General features: G+C 43.8%; 3 protein-coding genes across 5 annotated transcripts in view; 1 reads left to right on the forward strand and 2 right to left on the reverse strand.

Moving 5' to 3' along the window:
• Positions 1–6,479, forward strand: part of LOC124377940 (general transcription factor 3C polypeptide 1-like) — an 18,474-nt gene extending 11,995 nt beyond the window's left edge. The window contains 7 exon segments of the mRNA XM_046837337.1: positions 1–219; positions 417–643; positions 734–999; positions 1,076–1,526; positions 1,626–1,656; positions 5,858–6,041; positions 6,140–6,479. The exon segment at positions 1–219 is cut by the window's left edge and continues 135 nt beyond it. Of these exon segments, the coding sequence (XP_046693293.1) occupies positions 1–219; positions 417–643; positions 734–999; positions 1,076–1,526; positions 1,626–1,656; positions 5,858–6,041; positions 6,140–6,409 (1,648 nt within the window). The 3' untranslated portion in view covers positions 6,410–6,479.
• A 939-nt stretch (positions 6,480–7,418) lies between these two features.
• Positions 7,419–14,760, reverse strand: LOC124377943 (cytochrome P450 3A27-like). The gene is given in 14 exon segments (XM_046837346.1): positions 7,419–7,787; positions 7,903–8,065; positions 8,253–8,479; positions 8,604–8,632; positions 8,635–8,763; positions 9,191–9,272; positions 9,346–9,473; positions 9,564–9,712; positions 9,798–9,886; positions 9,954–10,067; positions 10,962–11,061; positions 11,986–12,038; positions 12,120–12,213; positions 14,555–14,760. Coding segments are annotated over 14 exon segments (1,503 nt in total). The 5' UTR covers positions 14,626–14,760; the 3' UTR covers positions 7,419–7,712.
• Positions 14,761–15,671: 911 nt separating this feature from the next.
• LOC124377941 (cytochrome P450 3A30-like) overlaps positions 15,672–24,188 on the reverse strand; it is a 44,281-nt gene continuing 35,764 nt past the window's right edge. For all 3 annotated transcript variants that reach the window (XM_046837341.1, XM_046837339.1, XM_046837345.1), the window contains 9 exons: positions 20,402–20,515; positions 20,230–20,318; positions 19,377–19,525; positions 19,093–19,220; positions 18,919–18,997; positions 18,543–18,715; positions 17,161–17,387; positions 16,546–16,708; positions 15,672–16,439 (listed from right to left, as the gene is read on the reverse strand). In XM_046837341.1, coding sequence (XP_046693297.1) covers positions 16,344–16,439; positions 16,546–16,708; positions 17,161–17,387; positions 18,543–18,715; positions 18,919–18,997; positions 19,093–19,220; positions 19,377–19,525; positions 20,230–20,318; positions 20,402–20,515 — 1,218 coding nt within the window. In that variant the 3' untranslated portion in view covers positions 15,672–16,343. The remainder of the gene's footprint in view (positions 16,440–16,545; positions 16,709–17,160; positions 17,388–18,542; positions 18,716–18,918; positions 18,998–19,092; positions 19,221–19,376; positions 19,526–20,229; positions 20,319–20,401; positions 20,516–24,188) is intronic.

The following is a 24,188-nucleotide window of genomic DNA, read 5'->3' on the forward strand; positions in this document are numbered from 1 at the left end:
ACAGGAGAGTGGAGGAGGAGAAGTAGAGAATGGAGACCAGTGTCTGATACCTCCCAGTGATGTGGAGGACATGGTTGTGTTGCCCATGGACTCTGCAGGAGGAGCAACAGCATGCTGTGTCACATTGCTGACCCTGGGCCTGATCAGTGTGGACGTCTCCATACCACAGCAGATCGTCGTAGTGGACAGCACACTAGTGGACAACGAGGTGGTCAAGAGGTAAAACACACACACACACACACACACACACACACACACACACACACACACACAATAAGTGGGGAATTAGGTAAAGAATCAAACAACCAATAAGAAAGAATTAGAAAAATGAAGAAGGGAATTTAAGTGTGTTAGCTTCTATGTTAAAATGGTAGTGTAAATCTGATTGTGTGTGTGTGTGTGTGTGTGTGTGTTAGCATCACTAAAGAGCTGGATGAGGAGGATGAGGATGAAGCTGGAGCTCGATTTGAGGTGAAGGCTCACCAGGCATCTCACACCAACTACCTGCTGATGAAGGGATACTTTGTCCCGGGAATCATCAGCCTGAGGAACATCACATCTACCGAACACATCGCAGTCAACGCCTGCAGCCTGCGCATCCGTCTGCGCAACACACACTCGCACTCCCTGTTCACACAGACCAGTAAGATATACACACACTAATAAAGCTGTACGCTAAAGAAATGTAGTCTTTAATCTCTCTGTCTGCCTCTCTTTCTCTTCTCTCTATCAGACAGTGCAGTGTTTCCTGCTCTCTCTCTTCCCTCCTCTGTCTCCCACATGATTGACTGGCAGCATGTGGTTGGACGGAACTTCCTGGAGGAATGTGTGTCCATGTTGGGTTACACCAGTGAGGACCTAAAGGCTGTGCAGGAGGTCATGGTTACTGTGGAAACAGGGGCGGAGTTTGGCATTGATCTACAGGACTTGTACAGGAAGTGCACACACCTGCAACAGGTGGAGAAGGGGCGGAGCAAAACGTTGAAGGATTACATCCAGGTGAGAATATAGGAGTGTGTATGAGATATGTATCCTGTATAAATAGATTGTGTTTAATGTCCGTGTATGTGTGTAGGATCTGTTAGACTGTGAGAAGGTGTTGGAGGTGGGCGCTTTCTCTCCTCGCTTGGTCTGCATGAACTTTGCTGATGAGTGGCTGCTGCAGTGCCCTAAAGAACCTGAAGAACCTGTCCCTCAAAGAGCTCCACCCACCACCACTGACATCAATCCAGAAGCATCTTCCTCAGATAACTCCCCTGAAGCTCCGCCTACTTCACGCAAGCCACCCTTAAAGAGGCCATTAAATGAGTCGGACGATGATGTAGTCCCTCCTGTCAAGAGATCCACCATAGACGCTGTTACAACGGACACCGTGGAATTCGATGGAGACGAGGGTGGAGTTAAAACTCCTCTTCCACCTCCACCCACTTCTGTTAAAGAGGACGTGGTGCACAGTGATGATGCGCCAGCTTCACACATGTCTGAAACTTCTGTAACTAAAGACGACAATGTAACACAGAGTCAAGGTGTGTGTGTGTGTGTGTGTGTGTGTGTGTGTGTGTTGTTATTATTGTTAGGATTATTAGTTGTGAATGTGTTGTAAATGTTGTATGTTGGTGATGTAGGTGGAGAGAAGGCTGAGATCTCAGAGCAAAAGTAAGTCTCATTCCCATCCTCTCATAAATGTAACAATCTACACAGAATAATAATTCTCAACACACGGAGTTGGTTTTAAAAAGGTTTCAGGACTCGTTTATAAGAAAATCTTCTTCTTCTTCTTCTTGCTGCTGCTCCCATTAGGGGTCGCCACAGCGGATCATCCGTCTCCATACCACCCTGTCCTCTACATCTGCCTCTTTTACACCAACTACCTGCATGTCTTCCCTCACCACATCCATAAACCTCCTCCTTGGCCTTCCTCTTTTCCTCCTACCTGGTGGCTCCATCCTCAGCATTCTTCTACCAATATAATTCATGTCCCTCCTCTGCACATGTCCAAACCATCTCAATCTCGCCTCCCTCACCTTGTCACCAAAACATCCTACATGCGCTGTCCCTCTAATAAACTCATTTCTAATCTTGTCCATCCTCGTCACTCCCAACGAAAACCTCAACATCTTCAGCTCTGCTACCTCCAGCTCCACCTCCTGTCTTTTACTCAATGCCACTGTCTCTAATCCATACAACATCTCAGGTCTCACCACAGTCCTATAAACTTTCCCTTTCATTCTTGCAGATACCCTACTATCACAAATCACTCCTGTCACTCTTCTCCACCCACTCCACCCTGCCTGCACTCTTTTCTTCACTTCTCTAACACACTCTCCATTACTTTGCACTGTTGACCCCAGGTACCTGAACTCCTCCACCTTCTCCACCTCTTCTCCCTGCAACCGCACCCCTCCACTGCCCTCCCTCTCATTCACACACATGTACTCTGTCTTACTCCTACTGACTTTCATTCCCCTTCTCTCCAGCATGTATCTCCACCTCTCCAGGCTCTTCTCAACCTGCTCCCTACTCTCACCACAAATCACAATATCATCCATAAACATCATAGTCCAGGAGACTCCTGTCTGACCTCGTCCGTCAACCTGTCCATCACCACTGCAAACAGGAAAGGGCTCAGGGCCGATCCTTGATGCAGTCCAACCTTCACCCTGAACCAGTCTGTCGTACCTACTGCACACTTCACTGCCGTCACACTGTCCTCATACATGTCCTGCACCACCCTCACATACTTCTCTGACACACCTGACTTCCTCATACAATACCACAACTCCTCTCTTGGCACCCTGTCGACGCTTTCTAAATCCACAAATACACAATGCAATTCCTTCTGTCCTTCTCTATACTTCTCCATCAACATCCTCAAAGCAAATAAGGCATCTGTGGTGCTCTTCCTCGGCATGAAACCATACTGTTGCTCACAGATGGTCACCTCTTCTCTCAGCCTGGCTTCCACTACTCTTTCCCATAACTTCATGGTGTGACTGATCAACTTTTCCCCTGTAGTTACTGCAGGTCTGCACATCTCCTTTATGCTTAAAGATCGGTACCAGCACACTCTTCTCCATTCCTCAGGCATCTTCTCACCTTCCAAAATCCTGTTAAACAATCTGGTCAAAACCCACTGCCATCTCTCCTAAACATCTCCACGCTTCTACCGGTATGTCATCTGGTCCAACCGACTTTCCACTCTTCATCCTCTTAATCGCTGCTCTCACTTCCTCCTTACTAATCCTATCTACATCCTGCTTCACCAACTCCACATCATCCAACCTTCTCTCTCTCTGATTTTCCTCATTCATCAGCTGCTCAAAATACTCCCTCCACCTTCTCAACACACTCTCCTCACTAGTCAACACATTTCCTCTCCATCCTTTACTGCTCTAACTTGCAGTACATCCTTCCAGCTCGGTCCCTCTGCCTGGCCAATCGGTATAAATCCTTTTCTCCTTCCTTAGTGTCCAACCTCTTATACAGCTCCTCATATGCCTTTTCCTTGGCTTTCGCCACATCCTCTTAACCTGCTGCCGCATCTCCTTGTACTCCTGCCTACTTTTCTCATCACTCTGTCTATCCCACTTCTGTTTTGCCAACCTCTTTCTCCTTATGCTCTCCTGCACTTCCTCATTCCACCACCACGTCTCCTTGTCTTGCTTTCTATTTCCAGATGTCACACCAAGTACTTTTCTAGCTGCCTCCCTCATCACTCCTGCAGTAGTTGCTCAATCATCCAACACCTCTTCAACACCACTGAGCCTCTGTCTGACCTCTTCCTCCTTCAGTTTCCACCATCTTATTCTTCTTTCAGTCCTCACTCTCCTCCTCTTCTTCGCCTCCAAAACCATCCTACAGACCACCATCCGATGCTGTCTAGCTACACTGTCCCCCGCCAACACCTTACAGTCTCCAATCTCCTTCAGGTTGCATCTCCTGCATAGCACATAGTCCACCTGTGTGCACCTTCCTCCACTCTTATCGTCACCCTATGATCCTCCTTCTTCTTAAAATAAGTGTTCACCACTGCCATTTCCATCCTTTTAGCAAAATCTACCACCATCTGCCCTTCCACATTCCTCTCCTTAAAACCATACCTACCCATCACCTCCTCATCACCTCTGTTCCTTCACCTACATGCCCATTAAAGTCTGCCCCAATCACCAATCGTTCTTTCCTAGGTACACCATCTACCACTTCATCTAATTCACTCCAGAATCTTTCCTTCTCCTCCATCTCACAGCCAACTTGTGGAGCATAGGCACTGATGACATTTATCATCATCCTTCAACTTCCACCTTCACGATCATCACCCTATCAGAAACTCTCTTCACCTCCACTACACTCTTACTGTACTCTTCCTTCAGAATCACCCCTACACCATTTCTCTTTCCATCCACACCATGATAAAACAGTTTAAATCCACCTCCAATGTTCCTGGCCTTACCCCTTTCCACTTGGTCTCCTGAACACACAGCATATCTACCTTTCTCCTCTCCATCATATCAGCTATCTCTCCCTTTACCCGTCATAGTACCAACATTTAATGTACCAACCCAAACCTCCACTCTCCTGCACTGCTCCGTTCCCTGCCGTCTCTGTAGACGTCTTCCTCCTCTCCTTCTCCTCCTTCGGCCAACAGTAGCCCAATTTACACCGGTACCCTGTCGGCTAATGATACCTGTGGCGGTCGTTGTTAACCCGGGCCTCGACCGATCCGTTATGAAATTCTCATTTGTGATCCGCATATTTGATTTGGCACATGTTTTACGCTGGATGCCCTTCATAACACAACCCTCCACATTTACCCGGGCTTGGGACCGGCACTAAGAGTGCACTGGCTTGTGCATCCATAATGGCTGGGTTCGCCGTTTATAAGAAAATACTTCATTTAAATGCGTTTACACACGATCACCTTCAAAATAGTGCTCTTTCACAGTAATGCAGTGCTCCCTGCGTTCTTCTGGAACATCTTCTGGAAGTCTTATTTTCGAAGTGTGTCGAGCAACTTCTGCGATTCGCGGTATTGATTGCATCAAAATGGCAACCTTTTGAGTTCATCTTAATTTGTGGGAAGAGAGTAAAGTCTGCAGGCACCAAATCCAGCGAGTAGTGTTGAGGTTCATGAGTCCTAATACTATAAAAGAGTAAATCTCAACCCTAAATATTTAAATATAATAAATCACCTTCACCTAATACAGTAATAAACTGGATTGCAGTTTTAAAATCCATTCCAGTAGAGTCCAAATAGTGTAAAAGTCCAGATCACAACTCTAATTCAATAATAGAGTAGAGTCCAACTCTGGAGAAGTATAGAGAAGGTCAGAAGGAGTGAGGACCGTGTGACAGCAGTGAAGTGTGCAGTAGGAACGACAGACTGGTTCAAGGTGGAGGTGGAATTGCATCAAGGATCAGCTCTGAGCCCTTTCCTGTTTGCAGTGGTGGACAGATTGACAGACGAGGTCAGACAGAAGTCTTCATGGACTATGATGTTTGTGGATGATATTGTAAAGGGGGTATGGAGACGGATGATCAGCTGTGGAGACATCTAATGGGAGCAGCGAAGTAGAAGAGTAGATTCCAACTCTGTTGTTTTATTATGTATTTCTTGATAATGTAGTTAAATAATGAATTCCAGGCTCTAATTAAATATTTACATTTAGAGAATCCAGCTGTTTTTATTTTTTGAAGAACACTAAGTATGTTGTAATAATATTAATACACAGCTGCTAAAACTCCAGTGTAGCAGATTAATACAGTGTGTACCAGACCGTGATCATTTATATGTTATTAATTTACAATCTTGTATTTACTGTGTGTGTGTGTGTGTGTGTGTGTGTGTGTGTGATTTGAGCATGTTGAGATTTGTAGCTCGTCCATGGCGTGCAGTGGATGGGTCTGTGAACAGGCCGGTGTGTAAGGGGATGTTAGAAGCACTGCTGTTACACATCATGACCCACCCTGGGGTTCCTGAACCCACCCTGCTGCAGCATTACAGCAGAGTCCTGCAGCCACTGGTCATCCTAGATCTGTTAAAGGTAACACACACACACACACACACACACACACACACACACACACACCTGTTAAACACAGTGATCCATCACTCACTTGAATGTTATTTCTTCTCTCCCAGGTTCTTGAAGAATTGGGGTGTGTAACAAAACGCTTCACGGTTAAACGGCCCAAAGTGTCTCTGTTTTCTCGCCCTGCCATCCCCAAGGTCAAAGGTCATGGAGAGGTTGGTGTGATGGAGGATGTGGTGGGGTTTTATGAACCCACAGTGGACTGCAGTATAAGAATCTCTAAGCTCTTCCGCATGAGTCTAGCTGGAACAGATGGGTACAGATGTGTGCACACTGAACACACACACACACACATTCTTCAACAGAGTGCTTTTATTTAATTTAATTCTGTGTATAATTAAAGCCATATAATTTTCTGTATAAAGTTAATAAATAATGGTTTAATTCTAATCGTGTGTTTTATTTATTTTCCCCTCTCTGTGATTCGTATATACAGGGTTCAGTTGGAGGTTTCAGTGGAAGATAAAAGCGTTTCAGTGTTTAATAAGTGTGTGCCACAGTGATCTCCGGAGTTCGGCTGAAACTCTCTGAAAGTGCAGGTGATTTACAGGAGTTTCTCCTGCTGTGGAGAAAACAGAATTCATGTATAACGTTGTTGAGCCGTAACTTCAGTCTGGAGTCAGTCTACATCTATACTTTCCTTTGCATTGGTTACAAATCAGAGTCTATTTCAGTGTTGGAGCGAGACAGGAGGAACTTACAGTTCTGTGAACGTCCTGATCTCCTTCATGTACGGTGGGAATATGAAGATCATCATCTTCATTATTTGAGCTACCAACAAATAGCCTGCACCTTTTGATCTAAGTAGGTGTGGAGGATCCTCCTGGTACAGAAGTTCACTCAGATACTGCAGTGTGAGAGCGTTAAGTGCTTTATACGTCAGTAGTAGTATTTTATAATCAGTGTGAGATGTAATTGGGAGCAGTGTAGATGATTAAAACAGGGCTGATGTGATCATATTTTCTAGATCTAGTGAGGACTCTTACTGCTAAATAGATAAAGTAATATAGATATAGCAGTCATAGATAATACATGACAGTGGTGTAAATGATAGAGGAAGTAAAACAGCTCAGTTGACATCTGGTAAGAACAACAAACTCACATTGCTGCATACGTCCTGCTCCATAACATGTGGTGTGAGTAAGAAGCAAATACAAGAAAGTAAAATTTTTCCCTGAAACTACAGTAGGACATTTGTATTTACTGAAAGACATGCAGGAGTGTAACAGTGGCTTGAATTGATGTGTCACTGCAGTTTAACACCAGGAACGCCCAGATGTTCCTCCAGGGTTAGACTTTTGTTTGATTAAATGTTACTCATACACACAGTGAGATCAGATAAACCTTTATTCATTCTGAAGGAGATTTTTGTTACAATATATGTAAATAATAATGAGATTTGGGTATAAAGTGTGAGATTTAATGCCTGTGTGAATCATAATATAAACACACTCACACTGCTGTGACTTTTGAACTCTTTATGACTGATAATAAGATCCAGATTGTTGTATCGTTCTTTACTGAACTTCAGCTAAAGTCATCTTCAGGTACACACCGTTCTGTAATGCAGGAGAGTCTTGAGGTTTATGGGTTAGTGTGGTTGTTCTTGCAGGTGTTGGATGTTTAACGAAGTGTGAAGTGGAGTTTGATGGGTTCTTTAGGAGCTAGAAGGCCATTGTTGTTCAGCTCCAGAGGAACCTGATTGAAAAAATAGTTACTGTGATTAACAGTGTGAGCTGAATTTGGTGGTCAAGCAGGTTGTCAGCATCATCATTAGAGACATTAAACAACATAGGGGTAAGAAGATCCTGACCTTCGTTTCCTCAGAAAGACTGATGTCGAATCTCTGCAGAATCTTAACAACAGCCAGCTTAATGGCCATGAGGGCAAACCTCATCCCAATGCAGTTTCTGGGTCCAAAACCAAACGGCATGTAGACATACTGCTCGATGTTCTCCTTATTCTCCTGAGTGAACCTGAAACATAACAGCGTTAACATTTGTGTTTCATAAAGAGTCTGAATTCATCCATGGTTTCTGGGTCACATGTTTTGCTGATGGTCCTGAAGAAGGTTTCATCATATACTGACATGCTGGTAAAGCCAGTCACATGCAGTCCTGCTCTCCAAGTTTCCATCATGTATTCTCATAAGCTGCTTCCTACCTCTCCGGGTTGTAGGTCTCTGGATCAGTCCAAAATTCAGGGTCCCTATGTAGGGCGTAAATGGGGACCATAACGACGCTGTCCTTTGGGATGGTAAGACCGTTTATCTCAACGGTTTTCTTGCAGACTCTTTCAAGACGAAGAGCAACCGGGTACAACCTGAGGGACTCGTTCAGAGCAGCATCCAGATAATCCATGTTCATCACTGTGTCATAATCAACCACAGCCTGAAAACCAAAAGACAAAATAGTGAGAAGTGAAACAGGCAGAGTGTGTGTGTGTGTGTGTGTGTGTGTGTGTGTATAAAGTGTGTATAAACTCCTTCCTGGTCTTTAAACATGATTCATTCACCTTATTAGGGAAAGTTTCATCAATTTCCTCTGCAGTTTCTTCATGGTCTCTGGATTACTGGCCAGATTGAAGAAGAGGAACGACAGAGTGCTGCTGCTCGTCTCATAACCAGCAAAGATGAAGATCATGGACTGGGACAGGATCTCATGATCATTCAGACCTACACACACACACACACACTTACATATACTGTAAATACTTAATCTGTTTGTTGTCCCTTGTCCAAACAAATCTAATCTACTTCCACTTATTTAACACCAGATCTCTGTTTTCAGTTTAGTTCACACGCTGGTCCCAAACTGTTCTGTTTCTCTGAAATCCAATCCAAATGGCACTGAATTAAACCAACACAACCTGATGAAAGCTCACTGGGACACTCGAGACCAGGGGTGGAGCTGTGTTTGATTGTTTGCTGTTCAGAGCTGAAATGTTATCCTCATGGAAATGAATGAATGTTTTGTGGAAGGAATGAGAGAGAGAGGGAGAAATATTTCCTTTATAGGTTTGTAGTTCTGATCATTCATAATTAATTTGTATAAAAACATCTAATTACCCCAAATCTCTCAGATCACAGGAACAGGAAATACCTTTACTGGACTCTCTGCTGTTCAGATCACCATCCCCTGATTTCTGAGAATCGATCATCAGCTGCATGAAGTCCACTCGTTTCTGCAGAACATCAGAGATGCAATGAAACCTCAATAATATCTGATGGAGTGTAAATGAGTTTCTGGTTTTGTACCTTATGATCCTGAGCCACACGTTCAGACTTGATCTTTTGCAGTGAGGCGTAAAAGAAATCCGTCACTGCAGTCGGGAAAAAGGCGAAATTCATTTTCTCCAGCAGAGGAGCGATGAAGGGGAACAGAGCTGATCACAAACACAACAGAGGTCTGATTAGTGTCAAAACATTTCCTTACTTTACTGTGAATAAATATTAATCGCAGGAGAATTATTTACCAACAAGAAGAAACAGAGGGTTAAATAAATCAAACTTCAGCATTTTCTTGATGTTGGAGACGAATGGATCTTTAGGGTTGTTCAGGGAGTCGATATCGACACTGAAGGCTGTGCTCGTCACCACATCCATACTGTACGCTCCGAAAAACCTCAACAAACACATCATCACATTAACACACACACACACACACGAATGTTGTGAGTTACGTGTAACACCACAGTAGGATGGTTTACTCTTTAATATCTGCTGATTCTCCTCGCTCTGACGTCTTCTTCAGATTTTCAACCAGTGTGTGAGAATGTGACTTCATGATTCCAAACATCTGAGAAACAAGAAATAACATCTACTGTTATACACACACACACACACACACACACACACACACACACCTCCTTCAGTCTGCCGCTGGTGAACGATGGAGAGAGAACACCCCTGATCCTCCTCCAGTCCTCGTCCTCCACGATGGACACGGCGTCGTACAGAGGACCATTTAGACGGAAATTCTGAGAGAAATAAATAAATAAATTCTACATTAGACTCACTCTCACAGATCTAATAGTTCTAGATCAGATGGATTTTTATTATCACTTTGGATTTAAACAGATCTGCCTTCAGCTCTCAGAAATAAACAGATGACTATCAGTATAGAGTGTGAAAGTGTGTGATCTCTCTCTCAGTACACGAGGTGGTATCAAAAAGTGTGTAGAATAATGCTGTAAACTGGTGCTGTTCTGACCCACGTGCATTCCCTGTGAGTAGGAACGAAGAGCAAACGAGTGAAATTTGCCACAGAGACATTTAATGCGATCTACGTTTGACATACGGCGACGCCACGACGAGTCCTTCGAGGTGTTTCGAGCAGCACATGCGCTTCAAGAGCGGAAGAACTTCACTAGAAGGCGACAAGGAATCAGGAAGACCTTCAAGGAGTTGAACCCCTGAAAATGTCGAAACGGTTCGGCAACTTGTGCATGATGATCATCGGAGGACAATCCACATGATCTCACTTTCACACCCCTCACACTCTCCAAATTTGGCTCCTGCACTTTCACTTCACCCTCTTCCTAAAGATGAAGGTCCGGCTCTCTGTTTTGACACTGTTGCAGAAATTCAGTGTGAATGGCAGAAGGTGCTTGACGTGCTTAGAAAATAAGACTTCCAGGACATGTTCCAGAAGAACACTAGGGGCGCTGTATTGCTGTGCAAGGGGGCGATTTTGAAGGTGATTGTGTGAAAACAAAGATATATAAAGTACTTTATTGTAAACAGAGCGACTCTCCAAACTTTTTGATACCACCTCGTAGAGTGTATAAGTGTGTGTAGTGTGTGTGAGTGTATAAGTGTGTGTAGTGTGTGTGAGTGTGTGGAGTGTGTGTGTAGTGTGTGTGGTCTCTCACTCGGCGGTTGGTGAAGAGAGAGTAACACTCTTTAATCAGGACAGTTTTGATGATGTCGGTGTCCAGCACACAGAAACCTGGCTGTCTGCCGTCATATATCCTGTAAAATGTAAACGAGTAAACTGTGTGGTTCAGTAAAGTCTAATTCACATTTAACATAATTGTAATATAATTTGAGAAATTGCATAAAGTGATGGATGCCTTTGGTTCTGTAGCTCATCTACTAACATCACTCCTCAGAACTGAACAAGTAGTTACCCTAGGGTGGGGCAGCCAAGGCGACTTACACCAAAACCAAAACAGCCTTCATTACAGCTTCCCTATCCTCAAATATCCTCCTCCATTAAAGTCAATCCTCATCAAGGTAGATGCTTCTGAGGCAGGTGTCCATGTCTAACTCTCAGAGAAACCAACACGGCCCCTGGGCTGCTGGACGTTAAGGTAGTTCAGAAGAAACTGCGCAACTGACTGGAGGGTGTCGTCCTTCCATTTCATTTACAATCTTCACAGATCACTTATCAACCTTGAGTCTCTTATGTCCATGGTCCTCCATATTTTACAGGAAGTTCATGTTGCTACCCTACAAGGAAAGCTCATTATGTGAGCAAACACTGTTGTGGCTGCTGCTGGTCACCTGCCCTGGCTTTCATTACCCAGTCTACACCACAAGAGCTGGTGGTCTAATATACTGGCTAACATAATTAGCACATCATGCACCGTTTGTTCCCAAGTCCCTCTGTCAATACCTGCTGGAAAACTCATGAATCTCCACACACCACAGTGTCCCACAATGCCCCAGTAAACTGCAGTGGACTTTATCTCATTGAGTCTCGAAGTTCTTCAACATTAATGACTTTTCCAAACCTTTACAAGTCATTCCTTCCTCATGGATTCTATTAAATTTTCACAGGAATTTTTCTCATAATGTCACATGCAGCATCCTGAGACCCAGCCGAGTGCACCACAGATCTTCTGTCCTTTATTGTCTGGTATAAAGTGTACGTGAACACACTAACACACTCACCCCCAGATCTTTCCGTACTTCTGAAAACACTCCATATCAAAATTATGCATTCCCTAAAAAACAGAGAGAAATATTGTGTAGTTCACATCATCACTTTATCAGAGTTCAATCTTTATAATATCATATAAACTCACCTTACGGTACTGTAACATGGTTCCTAAAAACGGTACCGGTTGAGGACCAGGAACTCCCAAACGCTTAAAGAGCCCATAAGGCCAGTACCCGTACCTGCAACCAGCACATTACAGGCTTAATCTTCATCATCGTCATCATCATCATCATCATCCGCTGCATTTCAAAAGTTTGTGGACACCTGAGTATAAGATTGACACTGTTTTGATCATCCTATTCCACATTTGCTGTTATAATGAGCTCCACTCTTCTGGGAAGATGTTCCACTAGATTTTGTAGAGATTTCATTCAGCTACAAAGTGTTTGTAAAGTCAGGTACTGACGTAGGTGAGAAGGTGAGAAGGTCTGGGGTTCAGTCAGTGTTCACATTCATTCATGTTCATTAGGGTTGGAGCTCTATAGCAGAAGATCTTCCACTCCAACCCATGCAAAGCAACATGTTTTAATTGACACTTTTACTGGAGTCACATTTTACTTAGTTTCTCTACTTTTACTAAACTACCTGCTCTGTGTCCTTCAAACCACCACTGACTCTTGGTCTAAATCCTGGGGTTCAGCTGTGAAGACTGTGTTTGTTGTCAAAAGATAAACCAACATGAAGACCAGTGAGCTGTCTACAGGAGAAAAGCTACATATCTGTTGGTTCCTCAAATAATGAAGACTCCAGCAGGGGGCAGATGTTTCTCTTATAAACCCCACAGTTATGGAACAACCTTCCAATCAGTGTTCGGGACTCAGACACAGTCTCAGTGTTCAAGTCGAGGCTGAACACATATTTATTTAGTGGAGTCTTTAGTCAGTAGGTGTTTGTGAGGTAAAGGAGCAGATCTGGAGGGATCATGGATATGGAGTGTTTGGTGAACTGGGATATTTGGATGCTGTCGTCTCCTCACTCTCACACGTTCACTCAGGTTTGTTGATGGTGGTGTGGTGGGTCGTCTCTTATCCCAGAGATCCTCATGTCTGTGTTTCCTTCTGCTTCTCCCTTTTAGTTCTGCTGCCAGAGTGAATCTTACCAGAGTCCAAACTGCACAGTGACATTAACTTTCATACAACAATCAGGAGACTTAATAATCCATATCCTTCTCTTCCTGTCACCCTCTTCTCTCTCTCTCTCTCTCTTCCTCTTTCTCTCTCTTCCTCTTTCTCTCCCCCTCCCTCTCTCTCCCTCTTCTCTCTCTCTCTCTCTCTCTCTCTCTCTCTTTCTCTCTCGTTAAACATGCTCCTGAGGTTCCAGTGATCACTGTTCCTGCTCCTCTCCCCTCCGTAGATCTTCCCACTTCAGGCAGGTCTGCCTCTGGATAGTGTTCTCTTCGACTGGAGGCCACTCTGTGCAGCTGGGGACGGTATCCCATCAACACCTTGGGTGGTTCCATGTAATTCCGGAGTAGAACGGGTGCTTTTGAGGACGGATTGGACTGTAGTTGGTGTCACCGGTCTGCTGCACTGACTCGGGAGTGCAGTTTGCTTCTGATCATCATCACTGCACCCCGCAACTTTGTTGCTTCAAATGGACATTTGGTGCAACCCAGATGAGGATGGGTTCCCTCTTGAGTCTGGTTCCTCTCAAGGTTTCTTCCTTATGCCATCTCGGGGAGTTTTTCCTTGCCACAGTTGCTCATCAGGGACAAACTTATTTACAAAGAACATATTTATGTTTAATCACCACATTATCTGTGTAAAGCTGCTTTGAGACAATGTTCATTGTTAAAAGCGCTATACAAATAAACATTAATTGAATTGAATTGAATATTCTCAAGCTGGGAAAAGAGAAACTGTGCTGAAAAACAAGGAACCTCTGGTGTGACATGGTACAGAATGCACATAGAAAACAACAATAGCTGTTGACAGAACTGTTTCAAAAACCATGAAGAAAAAACACAAAACCTCCATCGGTGATATCATCAGAAACCTCCACAAAGCAGGCTGAAGGTTTTACCATTTAAAGATGACTTGGAGAACAGGAGTTTGAAGGAGATACCACAGAAAACAAACCTCTAATAATCAGTAAGGATCAGAAGACCAGACTGGAATTTACAAAGTATTACAGAGAAGAGCTTCAAAACTTCTGGAACCAACATGAACCTCCAGCACAGTGAGTAGAAAGGCATTAGGTAGAGAAAGAAAGGATCTGGATAAACGAGGGTGCAGTTGTTGCTAATAAAGTGCTCAGTAGGTGTGTATTGTAAATATGGTTGTCATTTATGAACACAAAAACAACATAAAACATTCCAATGAAATCAGTTATAGAAATAAAGAGCAGCACATAGTGGGGGTGGGGGTGTGTTCATGTTTATGTTCATCATCTACAAGACTAAATGAGGTGTCTTTCATGATCATAACCATGCAGTCCATACAGGGTGCACAAACTTATTCACACTTCCTTCTTTTCTGTCACAGTAACATCGAGATAATGTGTAACGTGAACGTCACTTACAGCAGGATGAGGCTGATGAGGATCAGGATCAGAGCCCAGGTCTCAGCTGAGAAGCTCCACCAACACGCCATGGTGAGGAGCAGCAGAACTGTTCCTCCTACTGACTCTTATTACTGTTAGTATCAGTAGGAGTTTAAGTGTCCAGACATCCAGAGACGCTGCAGTCTGAGGTTCATGTAGTGTTCGTGAGAGACAGAAAACAAGAGAGAGGGAGGGAGAGCTGGAACAGAACCTCCCACTACACACACACACACACACACACACACACACAGAGCCAGAGGGAGTGTTATACAACTAATGCAATCTCTGAGGAATTTGCCTGCTTTCTCAATAATAGAAAGAAGAAAAGAAGTGAAAAAGTGAGATTCCGTGTGTGTGTGTGTGTGTGTGTGTGTGTGTGTGTGTGTGTGTGTGTGTGTGTGTGTGTGTGTGTGTGTGTGTGTGTGTGTGTGTGTGTGTGTGTGTGTGTGTGTGTATGTGTGTGTGTGTGTGTGTGTGTGTGTGTGTGTGTATGTGTGTGTGTGTGTGTGTGTGTGTGTGTGTGTGTATGTGTGTGTGTGTGTGTGTGTGTGTGTGTGTTCCTGATAAAACATTATGGCTGTTCATAATCTATATTTGCTAAAACCTATAGCGCTATGAAACACACTATATGAAGGAGAGAGATAAGATTTTATGCACAAACACACACACAGTCACGTGCGCACACACGCACAAACACACCCCACACCCACACCCACACACAAACTCAGTTAACCTCTAAACAAAAACCAGGAAACAACCTGTATAGATTCCCAGCTGACTGCCTGTTTGAGCAGCTTACAGCAGAACCTTCTACAGGAGGTGTGTGAGGCTTAAACCTCATCTCGATTTCAGGGTAATAAAGATTATTAGAGGTGATATCAAGGTCACCTGTAACAGAACTTAATATAATTATACCTGTGTTTTTTATGGTGGGGTTAAACAGTATACTGCAGTGAACCACTTCAGAACCTTAACATCTTCTTTAAATCTATTCCACGGTTCACTCATATACTTTGTGTGTGTGTGTGTGTGTGTGTGTGTACACTGTCCAACGTATTACAGTGAGACATTTGTGTTTGAAATCAAAAGACAGATATTAAAGCTTTCAGATTTTATTTCCTGATATAAACGTTTAGATGTTCAGCTGCTTGAGACTGACTGGTGTTTCAGTGTGAAGATCAGACAGATGTCTATCAGAGACAAGCAAGATATTGTAAAGAGCTTCAGGCAGAGACAATACAGTTTAGAATGTATTATGAGAAAAACGAGAAAAACAAGAAAAATAGAACCAAAAGAACAATGACATCACCAACAACCTCCATGTGGGGATCCACTGAAGATCCACTGATGGATAAGTTGTGATCATTCATTCTGAACATGTATATTAATATTTGTACGTTTAAAAACATATACTTTACCACAGTTATAGGATCTGGTCTTATCAGAGAGTCTGGTTAGATCTTTCTAACCACAACCAGATTAGGTTCTGAGAACTGCTATTTTTATCTCTCTATAGACATCTCTCTCAACAAAATAATAACTGGTATAATCAAGGCTAATGACAGTAATTAATCTTAAACAGTTAAACGTTGGGCTCTTTTACTGCTTTTCCACAATAAAAAGCTTCATTTAAATTAAACAATATTAAAATCCTTTTATAAAAATGTGTCAATGAGAAAAAACTGTGCTTTAGTCCACAATAAAAGCATTAAAACGCAGTAAAAAGGGCTGAACATTGTTTAAGCAGACGCTATGAGAGTCTAGGAGTTCATGTGGCTGAGTCTGGTGTGTTCCGAGGTGTGAATTTGAGTTTTATGGGGTGTTTAGGAGCCAGAACTCCAGTGTTGATCAGCTCCAGAGGAACCTGGTTGAAAAATAAGAAAATTTCTATTACCAACATTACTAACATTACTAACTAATCAAGTCACATTATCTGTACAAGGTTTAAGATGGTTTAAGAAGATCCTGACCTTCGTTTCCTCAGAAAGACTGATGTTGAATCTCTGCAGAATCTCAACAACAGCCAGCTTAATGATCACAAGGGCAAACCTCATCCCAATGCAGTTTCTGGGTCCTAAACCAAACGGCATGTAGGCATACTGCTCGATGTTCTCCTTATTCTCCTGAGTGAACCTGAAACAACATGAAGAATCAACAAATAACAGGCAATTTCCCTCCAGAGCACAAGAGGGCACCTTAACTTGAGCAATATAACTAAACTTAATAAGCCTAAAGCTCTGTTCAGACTGGATGTAATTATATATGAAGAATTATATATGAAGACTTCATCATATTGTTCTTACGTACTCAGTTTTAATAAGTTCACATGGTAAAAACTTGAATCCAGTTCAAGCCAAATCCTGTATGATGATGTAGTTTTCTAAGCAATCCATCATAAGGAAAATGTTCTGATATTAAACACATTAACAAATGATTGTTAGTAAATTATTCCTGGATTTACACAGAGAAACTGATCCTGACAGGACTAATGGTGAACTAATGAAATCTGCTATGAGAAATTCATGAAAACTGATTTGTTCACTGTTCTTGTTAGATGGAAAACCCAGTTAAAAATAACTTCCTACCTCTCAGGGTTGAAGGTGTCTGGATCGGTCCAGTATTCAGGGTCTCTGTGTAGCGTGTAAGTGGGGATCACGATGACAGTGTTTTTTGGGATAGTAAGACTGTTGATTCGAACCGTTTTCTTGCAGACTCTTTGCAGACGAAAAATAACTGGGTACAATCTGAGGGACTCGTTCAGAGCAGCATCCAGATAATCCATGTTCATCATCATGTCATAATCAACTGCAGCCTGAAAAAAAAATACATGAAAGATAATCCACCCCAGTCTGTCCATCTCAGTCTGTGTGTCACACACAGTCTCCATGTAGACTCCTTTCATAAAGTCTATGAAGAGAGTTAAACAGGTGCTCTGTCTAACCACAGCTGAAGTGAGGAAAACTCTAAGCCCCGGCAGAGGGAATGCACAGAACAGCTAGCGGATGTCTTCACCGACATCTTCAACCTCTCCCTGAGCAGCACCACTGTTCCTACCTGCCTCAATGACTATCGTCCCGTCACGCTCACAACTATCATGATGAAGTGCTTTGAGAGGCTCATCATGAGGTACATCAAGACTCAGCTTCCACCATCACTGGACCCAATACAGTTTGCGTATCGTCCAAAACGTTTCACTGACGATGCCATGCCACGACCCTCCATCTGGCCCTCACCTATCTGGGCAATATGGAATCATATGTACGAATGCTGTTCATAGACTTCAGCTCAGCATTCAACACAATCATTCCTCAGCACCTGATTGAGAAGCTGAGCCTACTGGGCCTGAACATCTCCCTCTGTAACTGGATCCTGGACTTCCTGACTGGGAGACCTCAGTCAGTCTGGATCGGAAACAGCATCTCCAGCACCACCACACTGAGCACTGGGGCACCTCAGGGCTGTGTGCTCAGCCCACTGCTGTTCACTCTGCTGACTTACGACTGTGTAGCAATGCACAGCTCGAATCACATCATCAAGTTTGCCGATGACACAACCGTAGTGGGTCTCATCAGGAGGACTGATGAGTCAGCATACAGAGAGGAGGTGCAACAGTTAACAGCCTGGTGTGGCACAAACAACCTGTCTCTGAACGTGGACAAAACTAAAGAGATGGTTGTGGACTTCAGGAGAACACAGAGTGACCATTCTCCACTGATGATCGATGGATCCTCAGTGGAGATCATCAAAAGCACCAGATTACTTTGTGTTCATCTGGTGGAGAACTTCACCTGGTCACTCAACACCAGCTTCATCACCAAGAAAGACCAGCAGAGTCTCTACTCCCGAGAAGGCTGAGGAAAGCCCATCTCCCTCCCCCCATCCTGACCATGTCAACCAGGGAACACAATATTGTTCCCAATTTCCCAATTTTAATAATAAGAATAAGAGAATAAAAAGAACAATTCACCTCATTAGGGAAAGTTTCATCTATTTCCTCCTGCAGTTTCTTCATGGTCTCTGGATTACTGGCCAGATTGTAGAAGAGGAACGACAGCGTCTTGTTGCTTGTCTCATAACCAGCAAAGATGAACACCAAGGACTGGGACAGGATCTCATGATCATTTAGACCTTCAGTCATTACTAACACACACACACACACACACACACACACACACACATTATCACAAGGATGTTTTGCCCTGATTTTTGATCTATGATCCACATTCCCATGTAGTTGAGAGCCCTGTATTAATCGTTGCACCCAGTCTCTTCTTATCTGGTCTTATCTGGTTTGTCATGAAATTTACAGAATAATCGTAGAGTTTTTTTACTAAAGGAAATACCTTTATTCCTCTCTTTGCTGTTCAGATTGTTGCTGTCTTTCTGAGAATCAATCATCAGCTGCAGGAAGTCCACTCGTCTCTGCAGAAAAACAGAAATAATTATATAAGATTTAAAATGCTAAGTAGTTTTAGGTGTAGGTGTAGGTCTTTTGGTGTAAACCAGAATTGTTGTACCTTATGAGCCTGAGCCAGACGTTCAGACTTGACCTTTTGCAGGGAAGTATAAAAGAAATTTGTCACTGCAGTCGGGAAAATAGAAATATTCATTTGCTCCAGCAGGGGTGTGACGAAGGGAAACAGAGCTAAACAGGAAAAAAAAAAGGAAAAAAAACAAAAAACAGAAAATACCATCTGATGAAAATCCTCATTTGTATAACAAACAGAAACCCAGCAAATACAAATGTAAATCTGCCCTTTAAATGTCTGAAATGTAATCGTTTACAATATCATGAAATTACCAGTGGCAAGAAACAGAGGGTTGAATACATTTAAATCCAGCAGTTTCTTGATGTTGTCAACAAATGGATGGTTGGGGTTGTTCAGAGATTCAATATTGACACCAAACGCAGTGTTGGTCACCACATCCAGACTGTACGGTCCAAAAAACCTTACATCAACAAAAACATCACATCAAAACAAATCAAAAAGTACATTTTAAAATAATCCTGTAATTTACCGCAGTTCAGAATCAACAAAAACACCCAGTGTGGAGTCCAGCAGCTTGTATTACACATTTGTTCAAGATAAGATCATTATCCAGGATTTGCACGTCATATACTGTATATCAAGAGCTGCTTTATACATCTGACCTCTTTTTAATGACCAGTGATGAAAAGAAAAACTCATATCTGAAAGATATAAACAACCACTCCACTAATTTCTCATGTTATTAGATGTTATCTGTTTATCTTGTCATTACTAGCAAAATGTACAATATTGCAGCTAGTGGTCAGAACCAGGAACTACAACAAGTGCTAAATACAGATTCATTAAGGGCAGGAATCATTCAAACTCATGGCTCCTTGCAAACTCATGGTTCATTATCAGCATGAAGTCTTATATATTTCAGCAGAAGTCTGTAAATGCAGACAGTGGGTCCATGACATACAGAAATATTTCTATTCCAAATTTAGGGAACATGAAAGGGGAAAAATAGGGCTGGAATTCCTGCACAAAATGCTGCGAATCTCGATTAATGATAATATACTCCAAACACATCAAACATTTAAAACATGACTGTATCACACACACACACACACACACACACACACACACACACACACACACACAAACAAGAGTAGGATGGTTTACTCTTTAATATCTGCTGATTCTCCTCGCTCTGACGTCTTCTTCAGGTTTTCAACCAGTGTGTGAGAATGTGACTTCATGATTCCAAACATCTGAGAGACAAGAAATAACATCTACTGTTACACACACACACACACACACACACACACACACACACACACACACACACACACACCTCCTTCAGTCTGCCGCTGGTGAATGATGGAGAGAGAACACCCCTGATCCTCCTCCAGTCCTCGTCCTCAGCGGTGGTCACTGCGTCGTACAGAGGACCACTCAGAGGGAATTTCTGAGGAAAACAAATAATTTGCCATTTAGTTTTTTATATTTTAGTCCAAATTGAAGAACTGAACTGAAAATCACACACACACACACACACACACACACACACACACACACACACACACACACACACACACACACACAGTGTGTGACTGACCTGTACAACCCGGACTCAAACACACACTGGTCCTCACTGCACACATCCATGCCCATATTATATCACCTCATTACTACAAACTGTTTACATGCTGTTTCTGCACTTCTTTTCTTCACTGCTGCTGTTGTTGTTTTGTTGTTTAATGAGATGTTCACTCCTCTACTCACTTCTCTTTTACTCACCACACTGTAATATACAGCAGGTGTTTGTCCTACACAGTCTTGTGTTGTGTTTGCACCAGGTTGCACACGATGCACTTTATGTGGCGAAGACACTTACAGTCCTGAACTCTGTGTTCTGTGTGTAGTTTTATGTTGTGTATGGAGCACCAGGGTTCAGGAGGAACGTTGTTTCAAGTCACTGTGTGCTGAGTCACATATATATAAATCACAATAAAAGCTTCTTGACTTGATTGTTCATATTTAAAATAATTGTACACATTTTTCCATCTGTTTATCTGTCTGTCCTCAAACTCAGTAAAGAGTGTATAAGTGTGTGTAGTGTGTGTGTAGTGTGTGTGTGGTCTCTCACTCGGAGGTTGGTGAAGAGAGAGTGTGTGTAGTGTGTGTGAGTGTGTGTAGTGTGTGTGTAGTGTGTGGTCTCTCACTCGGCGGTTGGTGAAGAGAGTGTGTAGTGTGTGTGAGTGTGTGTGTAGTGTGTGAGTGTGAGTGTGTGTGTGTGTGTGTGTGTGGTCTCTCACTCGGCGGTTGGTGAAGAGAGTGTGTGTGTAGTGTGTGTAGTGTGTGTAGTGTGTGTGGTGTGTGTGTAGTGTGTGTGTGTGTGTGAGAGTGTGTGTGTAGTGTGTGTGAGAGTGTGAGTGTAGTGTGTGTAGTGTGTGGTCTCTCACTCGGCGGTTGGTGAAGAGAGAGTGTGTGTGTGTGTGAGAGTGTGTAGTGTGTGTGAGAGTGTGAGTGTGTAGTGTGTAGTGTGTAGTGTGTGGTCTCTCACCGCGGTTGGTGAAGAGAGTGTGTAGTGTGTGTAGTGTGTGTAGTGTGTAGTGTGTGTGTAGTGTGTGGTCTCACCGGCGGTTGGTGAAGAGAGAGTGTGTGTAGTGTGTGTAGTGTGTGTGTAGTGTGTGTGGTCTCTCACCGGCGGTTGGTGAAGAGAGTGTGTGTGTGTGTGTAGTGTGTGTGTGTAGTGTGTGTGGTCTCTCACCGCGGTTGGTGAAGAGAGAGTGTGTGTGTGTATGTGTGTAGTGTGTGTGTGTGAGAGTGTGTGTGTAGTGTGTGTAGTGTGTGGTCTCTCACTCGGTGGTTGGTGAAGAGAGAGTGTGTAGTGTGAGAGTGTGTGGTGTGTGTAGTGTGTGTGTGTGTAGTGTGTGTGAGAGTGTGAGTGTGTAGTGTGTGTGAGAGTGTGTGTGTGTGTAGTGTGTGTAGTGTGTGTGAGTGTGAGTGTGTAGTGTGTGTAGTGTGTGGTCTCTCACTCGGTGGTTGGTGAAGAGAGAGTGTGTGTAGTGTGTGTGAGAGTGTGTGTGTGTGTGTAGTGTGTGTAGTGTGTGTAGTGTGTGTAGTGTGTGTGAGAGTGTGTGAGTGTGTAGTGTGTGTAGTGTGTGTGGTCTCTCACCGGCGGTTGGTGAAGAGAGAGTGTGTAGTGTGTAGTGTGTGTGTAGTGTGTGTGTAGTGTGTGTGTAGTGTGTGTGGTCTCTCACCGGCGGTTGGTGAAGAGAGAGTGTGTAGTGTGTGTGTAGTGTGTGAGAGTGTGAGTGTGTAGTGTGGTGTGTGTGTGTAGTGTGTGTGTGTAGTGTGTGTGGTCTCTCACCGCGGTTGGTGAAGAGAGAGTGTGTGTAGTGTGTGTAGTGTGTGAGAGTGTGAGTGTGTAGTGTGTGTAGTGTGTGTGGTCTCTCACTGGTTGGTGAAGAGAGTGTGTAGTGTGTGTGAGAGTGTGTGTGTAGTGTGTGTGTAGTGTGTGTAGTGTGTAGTGTGAGTGTGTAGTGTGTGTAGTGTGTGTGGTCTCTCACTCTGCGGTTGGTGAAGAGTGTGTGTGTGTGTAGTGTGTGTAGTGTGTGTGTAGTGTGTGTAGTGTGTGGTCTCTCACTCTGCGGTTGGTGAAGAGAGAGTGTGTGTGTATAGTGTGTGTGTGGTCTCTCACCGGCGGTTGGTGAAGAGAGAGTGTGTGTGTGTGTAGTGTGTGTGTAGTGTGTGGTCTCTCACCGCGGTTGGTGAAGAGAGAGAGTGTGTGTGTAATGTGTAGTGTGTGTGAGTGTGTAGTGTGTGTGTAGTGTGTGTGGTCTCTCACTCTGCGGTTGGTGAAGAGAGAGTGTGTGTGTAGTGTGTGTAGTGAGTGTGTGTAGTGTGGTCTCTCACTCAGCGGTTGGTGAAGAGAGAGAGTGTGTGTGTGTAGTGTGTGTGGTCTCACCGGCGGTTGGTGAAGAGAGAGTGTGTGTAGTGTGTGTAGTGTGTAGTGTGTGTGGTCTCTCACCGCGGTTGGTGAAGAGAGAGTGTGTAGTGTGTGTGTGTAGTGTAGTGTGTGTGAGTGTGTGTGTGTAGTGTGTGTGTGTGTGTGTGTGTAGTGTAGTGTGTGTGGTCTCTCACTCGTGGTTGGTGAAGAGAGTGTGTGTGTGTGTGTAGTGTGTGTGAGTGTGTGTGTGTGTAGTGTGTGTGTGGTCTCTCACTCGGCGGTTGGTGAAGAGAGAGTGTGTAGTGTGTGTAGTGTGTGGTCTCTCACTCGTGGTTGGTGAAGAGAGAGTGTGTGTGTGTAGTGTGTAGTGTGTAGTGTGTGTGTAGTGTGTGTGTGTGTGTGGTCTCTCACTCGCGGTTGGTGAAGGAGAGTGTGTGTGTGTGTGTGTAGTGTGTGTGGTCTCTCACTCGGCGGTTGGTGAAGAGAGAGTGTGTGTAGTGTGTGTAGTGTGTGTAGTGTGTGTAGTGTGTGTAATGTGTGTGTGTGTGTGGTCTCTCACTCGGCGGTTGGTGAAGAGAGAGAGTGTGTGTAGTGTGTGTGTGTGTGTGTAGTGTGTAGTGTGTGTGGTCTCTCACTCGGCGGTTGGTGAAGGGAGTGTGTGTGTGTATTGTGTGTGTAGTGTGTGTGTGTGTGTGTGTGTGTAGTGTGTGTAGTGTGTGTGGTCTCTCACTCGTGTTGGTGAAGAGAGTGTGTGTGTGTGTGTGTAGTGTGTGTAGTGTGTGTGAGTGTGTAGTGTGTGTGGTCTCTCACCGGCGGTTGGTGAAGAGAGAGTGTGTAGTGTGTGTAGTGTGTAGTGTGTGTGGTCTCTCACTCGGCGGTTGGTGAAGAGAGAGTGTGTGTGTGTGTAGTGTGTGTAGTGTGTGTGGTAGTGTGTGTGGTCTCACTTGGCGGTTGGTGAAGAGAGGTGTGTGTGTGTGTGTGTGTATGTGTGTAGTGTGTGTGTCTCTCACTCGGCGGTTGGTGAAGAGAGAGAGTGTGTGTGTGTGTAGTAGTGTGTGTGTGTGTAATGTGTAGTGTGTGTGGTCTCTCACTCGGTTGGTGAAGAGAGAGAGTGTGTGTGTAGTGTGTGTGTAGTGTGTGTGTGTGTGTGTAATGTGTGTGTGTGGTCTCTCACTCGTGGTTGGTG

The sequence above is a fragment of the Silurus meridionalis genome, chromosome 24 (genome assembly GCF_014805685.1).
Source record: "Silurus meridionalis isolate SWU-2019-XX chromosome 24, ASM1480568v1, whole genome shotgun sequence".
NCBI lineage: Eukaryota > Metazoa > Chordata > Actinopteri > Siluriformes > Siluridae > Silurus > Silurus meridionalis.